The sequence below is a fragment of the Sander lucioperca genome, chromosome 10 (assembly GCF_008315115.2).
Source record: "Sander lucioperca isolate FBNREF2018 chromosome 10, SLUC_FBN_1.2, whole genome shotgun sequence".
NCBI lineage: Eukaryota > Metazoa > Chordata > Actinopteri > Perciformes > Percidae > Sander > Sander lucioperca.
In genome coordinates this window covers 8507994-8518384 of record NC_050182.1, presented here as the reverse complement: position 1 = coordinate 8518384, position 10391 = coordinate 8507994, and the positions used below count along the sequence as shown (strand labels likewise).

Sequence of the window (10391 nt, the reverse complement as noted above, 5' to 3'; positions counted from 1 at the left end):
CCGTTTCAGATTTTACAATGTGTGTGAATGGGGTCAGAATGTTGAGAGTTAGAGGGGGGAGCTGCAGTACGATTCTCTGAATTTTTTTCCAAACAAATTGCCCTACAGTTTTCAGTCTTCATACATCATGGTTGGTCAAAATGTAGGAACATTTGTGCCTGTCGCAGACATGTTACTATGCAATCCACTGGACCTAAACGTTTGGCTCTGTTCATACCAACTGCTGATAGAAACAAGGAAAAAAAATATCTGGAAGGACGCAGACGGTTCCCTGTTTGTTACCTGCTCTGTGTCGCATACGTCAAACAAACACAACGACAACTTCTTGACATAATTCGGTCATCTATTATATGTAAATGTGCTAAATTTTCTCATTCAGGTTAGCATGTAGTATTAACGTATTGGAGTTGAGAAGCGCAATGGCCCTTGGGATCGTTGCATACTTATTTATCCAGTCAATAGTTTCATAAAGTGACGGCATCACCATTGATGGACATTGATTTCTTTTTGTCTATATCTGATGGTGAGGGATTAACATGAATGTCTATCTGACGGACCCCAACGTCGAAAAACAATGCAAAAGGTACACCTATTTCTTTGGAACTTGACGCCAGGGGTCCTTGACCATGCCTCAGACATTTGACGAGTAGGGAGTGAGACTGTGTTGAATCTTTTGGTGTTTGTTTCCATCTACTTATTGTACCCACCTTATGTCTTTTCTAAGTGATGCCCCGAACATTGTAGGAATTTGGTCCAAGTTCTTTGAAGCCTAAGGATGAGGGCAGAGCCTCAAAGCAGTCACCCTGAAACAGCTGTCCTCTCTCTGGACAGCTTTTTCTCAGCAATTCAAAGTCCTGGTTGAGGTATTTGGCCACCTGAGAGTTGGATCCTATCTTCTGCGATTTCTCTCAGCTGGGCTGAAGTTTAGCTGCAATGCAACATTTTAAAAGATTAAGACTTTCTGTCTTCTGTGTGTGTGTGTGTGTGTGTGTGTGTGTGTGTGTGTGTTTAGACAGGCTCTGTGCCATATGTGCAGCTCCACTGTCTTCACACCCTTTATTGTTCATGCCAAACTTGCTCTTACTCAACTGTCCTATTACTCTGCCTCTGACTTTGATTGATAGCCCGTGATTGGCCCAGATGGATAAATGTAAAACGTGTGCTGGTCCACAAAAGATTAGATTGGTGGAATGAAATCATAATTATATTTATACCTCATTTGGTCCTACTAAACACCATTGTTACTACAATTGCATTACTGCAATAATCTCTCCCCAACAATCATAAATAGCGAAAACTATTTCATCTCTGACTATTTTAACCATATGTGTCTGATCTGTGCAAGGTTTTATAAATTATAGTCTGATAGTCCAGAGGCCATAGTTTGTTAGTTTCTTTATTTTCTTTCATTTCACAGAAGTTTTGCAACAGCTAAAAGAGCCAAAACACCAACTAATGAGACAGAATTGTTCCCGCTGTACACAAAAAAGATTTAAAATGAATAATACATGTGAGTGATACAACACATCACCATGTTTATGTTCAGCAAATATGATTCAAATTTACACACTTTAGCCATTTTCAATCATTTGGAACTTATAGAGTGCTTGTGAACTGTCATTGAGTATACTTAGTTTGTAAAAAATAAATGTGATTTTTTTTTGTGAATTCAATAAATGTATTGTTAATCCTCCAGCAGGTATCATCTCACTTGTCTTGTCTCCAGAGTCAGTAGATCGCCAGGCACAGCCACTGAGAGAGGAAACAACATTATACAGCAAGCTGTCTAAACTAGAAGTCCTGACAAACCAGCAGCTTTTGTTATCATCTTACACACCTGTTGCATATCCAGCTCAATCTTCCCTGTGTCAGCTCTCTCCAGAGTCTTAAACATTTCTGGTAGAGACAGAAAAAAAGGTTCTGGTAATGTAAACATGCCACCGCTCTCAGAGTCTACACATTAATATTAGATATACTGAATGGATAATGGTGTGTTTTGTGGACACTTACTGAAGAGCATTTCCAGTTTAATGAGACAACCCACAAAACAGTCAAAGTCTATGACATACTGAGCATCGGAATAACGGCTGACAATGGACTGCAGCACAGCACTGTTGACCTGGAAACCTGGGGAAGAAAAATAGCCATCACTTAGCATAATGTTCTAAAAGGTGTTGGATAATAGCAGGGTGCTAATGGTAGAGTTACACTCTTATTTGTTCCTGTGGTAAGTATACATGAATTAAGTCTATGTGCAGGGAGGGAGTCCTCTAACTGGCTTATCCAGTCTGCCAGTAACTCCCAGGAACTGCCTACACACACACACACACACACACACACACACACACACACACACACACACACACACACACACACACACACACACACACATACACACACACACACACACACACACACACAGGTGCCTGTGGAGCTCAGTGGTCAAATACAACCCAGAAACATAAGTATCATAGGTAAAGTGCTGTATTTCCAAAGCTGTATTTTTTCCATTTTTACAAGCATGTCATATTTTGAATATGTGTCTCATAACTTGATATATGTGTGTAAACTATAGTGGCATACTCTGTTCAAAAATAACTAAAGTATGCAGGCAACATATTTAAATAGCTGATTTTGATTCTTATTAGGAAAGCAAATGTTATCCCTGAATTTCAAGCTATAAAATGTAAACTTGCAGAGAAAATTTTGCAGCAAAGCAGTAAGGTTATGATGCATAATGTAAATAAAGAAGGTATTTTCAAACATATTCATGGCCAGTCTGCTATAATTTTAGTGTATGAGATTCCTCAGGTGATAATGTTTGTTACCTGCTTCAGTGGCGGCGCCTCTCATCTCGTGGGAGTTCATGGTGCCAGAGCTGTCTGTGTCATGTTTGTTGAAGATCGCCTATATGACCCAGGCACCCATGTGTTGTGTTAACAGATACAACCAGGTATAACAACCAAAACTCATTTCATATTCATACATTGCATAAATGACAACTTACCAGGTATTTCTGGATTTTGCTCCAAAGCAAGTTGAATTCCATCAGCCCCAATTTGCTACTTTCATCTTTCTGAGGAATGTTAAGGTTTATAAAAAGCTCATCCTGGATGATGAATTTAATTGATTGTTCACATATCTTAATTCCACACAGTATATTTACAATGCACCCAAATCCCAACATTTCTAAAGTAGAGTTTCAAAACATCAACTGTGGGAGGACAATTTATTCCTTAAAGAGGATACATCTAGCAGACTGACAATAAGGCGACCTGTCTCCAGGCTGAAGCCATCTGTCTTGATATCAGACCCTGCAAGAATGTGACACAACATAGCTAGCTCTAACTCTTACAGTAAGTCAATGAAAATAAAAAGGCTACTTGTTCATGTATGTAAGAGATTAAATTTACTCACGCTGAGAGAAAACTTTGTTCAAAATTTCAACCAGTTCAAAGGCCGATACCTCCATGTCCTGTTTGAAAAATGCACATTATAAGTTGTTTTACTGCTGGATTTGTAATCCAGGTTCAGAGCTGTTGATGCATTTCTTTTATCCAATAGTTCTCATGTTGACATACATTGCCATCAGTCTGCTTGAAGAGCTCCTTGAAATGAGGATCCACATCACTCTCAGATAGCTCCTCCTGTGAGACGGAGACAGTATGTTACTCATGTCAAATAGGAGAAGCACTGGCTCTTCAAATTTGATTCATTTTTTAAATATTGTTAAATTTAAAACAACACATTTACACATTAAGCAATAATCATTTCAAATGAAATGTGACATGATATTTCATTTAATCTCAGTACTAAAGTGGAAAGAAAAGAATGCCTAACCAAAGCAAGAGCAGCTATATCATTCTGTGGATGTTCTTACCTCCTCTATTTGAATGTCAATGTCATCCTCCAGTGGACTGAAAAAAATAGAAATGCATAGCTTGAACACACTCTGTTGGCGTGCAATTACAGCAAAGCTCTGAGGTCTACATTAGCCTGCAGACATCAATCAGTCTGTATGTTACTGTAACACAATACCTGGCTGCAGCCTTTTTCTCAGAGAACACCCTGAGAAGGAAGCTGCCATTCTTGTCAGGCTGGAAGGTCGAGGGAACAATGGCATATTCTCCTGGAGGAAGTTTACAACGTTTGCACACTTCCCGTGTGTTGGCGAAGGAGCACTTGGCCACAGGGCTCTGCAGGGCATCTGGACCCAGGTGAACATTGCTTTGGCCTTTGTACTGAAGAGTAACAGGAGAAAAGGCCTTTTATAGATGAAAACGCCAAGAAGCCACCCAGAAAATCACAATGTAATCAAGTAATACTCGTGATATTTGTGTTGTCTATTTCAAATTTCAGAGAAAGTAAGGGATATAACAGTTCAAATACAGACCTGATCTGGGACCTGTAAAAAGAAAACAGACAGAAGACGTATTTTCTTTTTTAAAAATCTGTCAAATACAGAGCTCTGATTTCATGATAATGAAACATCAAATTATTTTGAGGCACCTTATAAATGGAAAAGCCAATTCTCTTAAGGTTGCAGCCGAGCCTCTTCTGCTGTCGCCCATCCTTTTGCATGAGCCCAACCAGAATGGTGCATCCATCCTTCCCATCCAGGGGATCATCATCCACATCCTCCAGGCGCACCACAAACTGAGGGTTGGACGAGAATGTGTCTGGAACAGACAAAAGTGTAATTCTTAATATGAAGTGTAACAGAACTTCTTGCTCAGAGGTACATATGGTTCCTCTGTTACCTGGGAAATTGCTGCAGCCGCCTGCAGTAGAGCCCTCCCTCCACATCCCTTCAAACTGGTAGTGGTTCCAGTGGCACACTTTATCACTTGTGAGCGTGTCTGGGGTCAAGTTACAGATCTGCAGCTGGGTGAACTGCTTGATAAAGTCTGAATAGGACATCCTGAGAGAAACACATTTCTCAACAAAGAACATTGTGTCCATCACTTTTCCTAGTCTGAGCCTAAATGATGTAGTTCATTTGGTGATGGTGAAAATATGTAAATTATTACATTTATTCTCATGGAAATGAAAGGGTAAAGCCAATAGATTTACCAGAATTCTCCATCATCAGCCACATGGTTCAACTTTGATTTCTCATCTTGGCTGAGATGGTTCCATTCAATGGACCTAATTGTGATTAAAAAATAAATCATGCTTTTAAGATAATCCTGGAAATAACTAATGGTAGCTGATGGTTAATGGATCTAGAACGTAATTATTTACTTATCACTCCAAGGCCCAGTCCACTCCTTATAACCCCATGGGTTCCTCATGCGAACCAGCTGAACTGGTTTGCCTTGGAAATTAACCTGGGAGAGAACAACAGCAGGCAATGGAATTTACATGCAGTTGAAAAAAACAGCATAATGTTGACAGTTTAGATAATCATATACCTCCTCTGCACCAGTGACTGAGTATGCATGTCCCTTGAAAAGATTAAGAGCTGTACGTTTTTCTTTCTCATCGGCACTGTTTTTCTGAAAACACCAAGAACAACACTTCAATCTGATGACATGAGTAAAATAATCAAATATGTATGAAAATAAGCAAATTAGTATGAAAATAAGAACTACTTTAATAGAGCAACCAAGCAATGAACCCAGGCTCAGGGCCTTCTGCATGATTTGGAAGAACTTCGGTGGAGCTTTGTCTAAGTAGTATATTTCTGCAATCCCTCCTGTGAAATCCTCCAAACCCTCAGTAGTGTTTCCTCCTGTCAGGGCCTCATAGCTGCCATACAACCTGTCAGACACAGAGGGATGTGACCAGATTTACCAACTATATATTGTACATTTTCACTGGATTAACGTTTCGATGAAGCAAAAAAAGAACGATCCATACTTGGCGTAGGCCTTCTCCAGCAGCGCGCTCCAAAACTCTGAGCCCACCGCTGAGTGAACAAACAGCAGCTTTCCATTTCTTGTGGGTAAACGGTCATCGATCACCACTTCCACCCACTCACCAAACTGCCAGAACTGAGAAGAAAATATTCCCATCAGTAAACTCAACGTCAAATACTTTTATGACTCATGAGCAAGTCAATTGTGTGATCCTTGAATATTGTTATGTTTTGTTATGTTATGTGCTCTGCATGTCACAGCATGGCAATATAGGGCAACTGAGTACCAAAAACAAAAGTACACTATTTCATTGTTTTGTTTTTAACCTATTACCATGAGCTATCATTTTACGGTTATGGTTAAGTCAGATAAAAAGGACATTTGTCTGACCTGGAAGTGAAATATCCCGGCGTAACCTTCAGTAAAACTCTGTTCCTGGGGCACCACGCGAGCCAGGATCTGCTGGTCTAGAGTCAGACTGGCTATTGCAGCCAGAAGCCAGCAGTCACCTACACAGTAAAATCAGAGACATGATCTGAGATTGAGCAATATGTGGCATTCACCGCAGTGCAGCAGGTGCTGTAAACAGCAAAAAGCGGAAATCCAAAACAACCCATCCATCCATCCATCCATCCATCCATCCATCCCTTCATTCTTTCCCCTCACTTACCCAGCTCTCCTTGGCAAATGTCCATCCTTGTGGCTCCATCATCAATGAACTTTGGGTTTGAGCACAGCTCCTATATAGAGGACCAAACAATCACAGACAGTTGAACATTGAGAGCAGTCTTGAGAAATCTTTCCTTGGATTGTCCAGTATCACACTACAGAGACAATAGGAGGAAATACAGTTCAATGATTTATATTGATGACTGCGTTGAAAGTAAAGAAAACCCCTATGAAAATAATTCACAAACACATGATTCAACACATTTAGGTAAATTCTCTCCCAGAGATTATTACTATGGTGAATAGTAATACAGTATGAGGCTTAAGTCTAAACTTCTATGGCTTTCAAGTGTTCTGATCGCGATGCAGAAAGTAACGAGGTACAGCTACTTTTTTGTTAATATATATATTGTCTTTTACTTCTGCTTTCCAAAGTCTTAGTTTAAAAGATTAAATATTCGCAATTCAGTAAATGACAGAAATAAAATAATTAACGTCAAGTCAGTGACAAGCTCACCAACCATAGGATCATCTACAAAACACAGTGTTCCTTATTTATTTGGTTAGTTTTCATTGCTGTGTGTGTTTTCTTAGAGGCTTCCTACCTTTGGCCTTTTCCAATCAACCTCCTTGGTTTTGGGTGAGTCTGGTCCCAGCTCATCGTAGCCCAGGGATGTGGGCTCAGCTGGGAAGCAGTTGTCCTCAAACAGGCGTCCACTCTTCAAACACTGCTCGCGCAGAGTCTCATAATCCTGCTGGGAGAACTTCACTGCTTTCTTGTTGGTGCCAATGCCTTGTTCCCTGTCCTGCTGACGGGCCAGTCGATCTGCTGTGGATGTCATCCTCACCTTGTGTAGTGTATATAGCCCTCCTCTCTGTGAGCTGAGTTGGGTTGACGTCTGCTGCCTTTGTCCCAGCCTCCTTTATACAGCTGCCAAAGGTGAGGGGAGGATAGGGTGGGATCACAGACACTTTAGCACTTTTAACACTTTGGCACTTTAGCAATTTAGCTCTTCACCATTCACACGCATTTTCTGAAGGAAATCTAATATCTAGTAGCTAGTATCATGTAAAAGCTGTTAGAGACTTTACTATGACATATCTAATATCTCTTTATATTATCATATAAAAGCTGTTAGAGACTTTACTCTGACATATCTAACATCTCTTTATATTAAACTTTTGTGTTTTCGTCCTTGCAGCTGAAACAGAATCTAAACCAATCAGAGAAGTTTACATGTGTTAAAGAGAGAATAATAATATAAAGTATATTTACCTGGATGACAGGAGAGAGATGAGTTCTAGAGTCAGCAGCAGGAGAGATACCTGGAATATCACATGATAACAAACACTACATTACATCACATTTAACTTCACATTTAACTACAAGGTTCTTTAGAAAACAATTGAAAAAAAGGACAAAAAATGTCAAAAAAGCGACACAATTTCAAAATAATTACTGTAAATTGTATTTTTGTTTATGTGTATAACCCTAACGACAAAAACAATAGCAAAAGAAAAGTGCCCAAAACTTTAAAAAAGTGACTAAATTGTTGGGGGGGGGGAATCCTCAAAATCAATTGGACAAAAACCAACAACCAATGTTGACAAAAACATTGAAAATGTGACCAAAATGTTAAATAAGTGACAAAAATGTTGGAAAAAAACAACAAAAAAATAGTCTAAAAAACGTCAGAAAAAAACATTAAAGAAGATGAAATACTAAAAGTTGGAGAAGAGTCCGAGTCTTACCGAAGAGTCGAACTCTGACACGATGAAGAATCTGAAGAATGTTCAGACGGAGAAATGAAAAGATGTCGTGTTTTATATCCTCCAACAGATTGAGGTTGTCTCTGAAGTTAACAGACATCCCCCCCACTGATCCTAATTTAAATACATGTTACTGACGGTCAAAAATTAACGTGGAAAACCAAAAAGAGGAAGTTAAGATTTTGTTTTCACACTTTGTTCTGATGCAGCTTACTGTAATGATGACCTACAAAAATAGAGAAACATTAACTTAGAAAAATACTTTAAATTAAAAAATATACTATTTTATATAATGAAACAATACTGTAATAGACACACACACACACACACACACACACACACACACACACACACACACACACACACAACACACACACACACACACAAACACACACACACACACACACAAATTCTGGATGATATCGAGCTGTTACTGTGATATGGTTTTATTGCACTTCCTGTAAGTCAAACTCCACATTTTCAAATCTACAGATATAATTTATCTGGAAGCTGTAAACCTGGGTTACTCTCCTCTTCTGTAGTTTCTCTCCTAACCCTTCAGATTATGGCCCAATTAATTCAAACTAAGCCTTTAAAACACCAAAGTCCCACAATACCACTAACTGACTGAGCGATGGAGGCAGCAACTCCCATCATGCTCTAAGTGGTTAAATTGTTGTTATTGTTAAAGGAGTCTGGTGTCTTTGAAGAGAGCAGAGATAATGTCTTCAGTTCCTGGTCATAAAGGGCTGTCTGACAGCAAGGTATAGCCCTGAACATATTCTGAATATAGCGTACACTTAGAGGGATACCTGTCTGATTTTTAACCAGCTTTGTGTCATGGCAGTTTGTGCAGATGAACGGCTTCCTCCACTTTTGCGTCTGGCCAAACAACGTCCCTGACTGAAGAAGGAAGAGCAGGGATACATTTCAGTAGTGGCCCTAAGCTTTCAGTACATTTGGTTAAACCGGGTCAATCCTGTGTTGAAACTAAGAAGAAGCTGTTAAAACAAATACGTAGAAAGTCTGAAAATGTTTTTCATAGAAGAGTCTCATATTGAGGAACTGCTTCTTTGAGTTCCTGTTTCTCAGAATAAGGCTGGTTCACTTTTCTGAAAACAATCACGTTTGCTAGTTTAGTTTTCAGAAAGGGTTAGGTGTAGTTTGTGTCCCGGAGTCCTACTTAAGGGGACCGCAGTTTTAACCCCAAAACACAATCCTTTTTCTAAACTTCTTTTTGGTGTCTAAACCTAACTGTCGTCACCACATGAAGATCAACAAAGATTAAACACTAGAAACACTCAGAGGGCCCCCCCCCCCCCCCCACACACACACACACACACAAAGAGACACACACACACACAGACAAAACACACACAACACACACACACATACATACATACACACAACAAACACACAACACAGACACACACACACACAGAGACACACACACTCACAGAGACACACACAAAGAGACACACACACACACACAAACACACAACAAACACACAACACAGAGACACACACACACACACACACACACACACACACACACACACTCAGAGAGACACACAAAGAGACACTCACACACACACAACACAGAGACACACACACGCACACAAACAGAAACAAACACAAAGAGACACACACACACACACACACACACACACACACAGAGACACACACACAGACACACGCACACACACACAAACACACACACACACACACACACGCACACAGAGACACACAAAGAGACACACACACGCAAACACTAGACACAGAGACACACACACACACACACACACACACACACACACACACACACACCACCAATGCATCTTGGGAAAATAAAGGAAAAGGCAGAAATAACACTGCAGAGATAGAGATCTTCATGGTAGTCTGGGGATCACAACATGGGAAAAACCTTGTAACAACACATTATGTAACACCAACATCACAAGGTAATGACATCACAATATAATAACAACGTAATACTTTTTTTGTAATACAAAGTTTAGCACTGCCATTTGTAAGTATTCAAAGTTAATAACAACGCTGCTAAACACATCTACTAACTGCTGATACGACCGA

The 10391-nt window shown here is 39.8% G+C and overlaps 1 protein-coding gene across 1 annotated transcript; it reads right to left on the bottom strand.

Moving 5' to 3' along the window:
* Positions 1–1618: 1618 nt before the first annotated feature.
* LOC116058375 (calpain-2 catalytic subunit-like) lies at positions 1619–7406 on the bottom strand. Its single transcript, XM_036006122.1, has 20 exons — positions 7136–7406; positions 6532–6601; positions 6252–6370; positions 5863–5996; positions 5415–5763; positions 5245–5330; positions 5074–5148; positions 4761–4921; positions 4510–4679; positions 4394–4405; positions 4039–4241; positions 3881–3917; positions 3582–3647; positions 3418–3475; positions 3250–3314; positions 3008–3076; positions 2829–2907; positions 2011–2127; positions 1838–1896; positions 1619–1752 (listed from the first exon to the last, which is right to left on the bottom strand). Exons 1-20 carry the CDS (start codon positions 7370–7372, stop codon positions 1729–1731), a joined length of 2190 nt encoding a protein of 729 aa, XP_035862015.1. The 5' UTR covers positions 7373–7406; the 3' UTR covers positions 1619–1728.
* Between the last annotated feature and the right edge of the window lie 2985 nt (positions 7407–10391).

Excerpts from the sequence above, each read along its gene's own strand:
- LOC116058375 (XM_036006122.1), bottom strand. The coding sequence starts at position 7,372 with ATGACATCCACAGCAGATCGACTGGCCCGTCAGCAGGACAGGGAACAA. Across the intron at positions 5,331-5,414 it reads CAGTCACTGGTGCAGAGGAG|GTTAATTTCCAAGGCAAACC; the intron begins GTATATGATTAT and ends GTTCTCTCCCAG. Across the intron at positions 2,128-2,828 it reads AGGCGCCGCCACTGAAGCAG|GTTTCCAGGTCAACAGTGCT; the intron begins GTAACAAACATT and ends TTTCTTCCCCAG.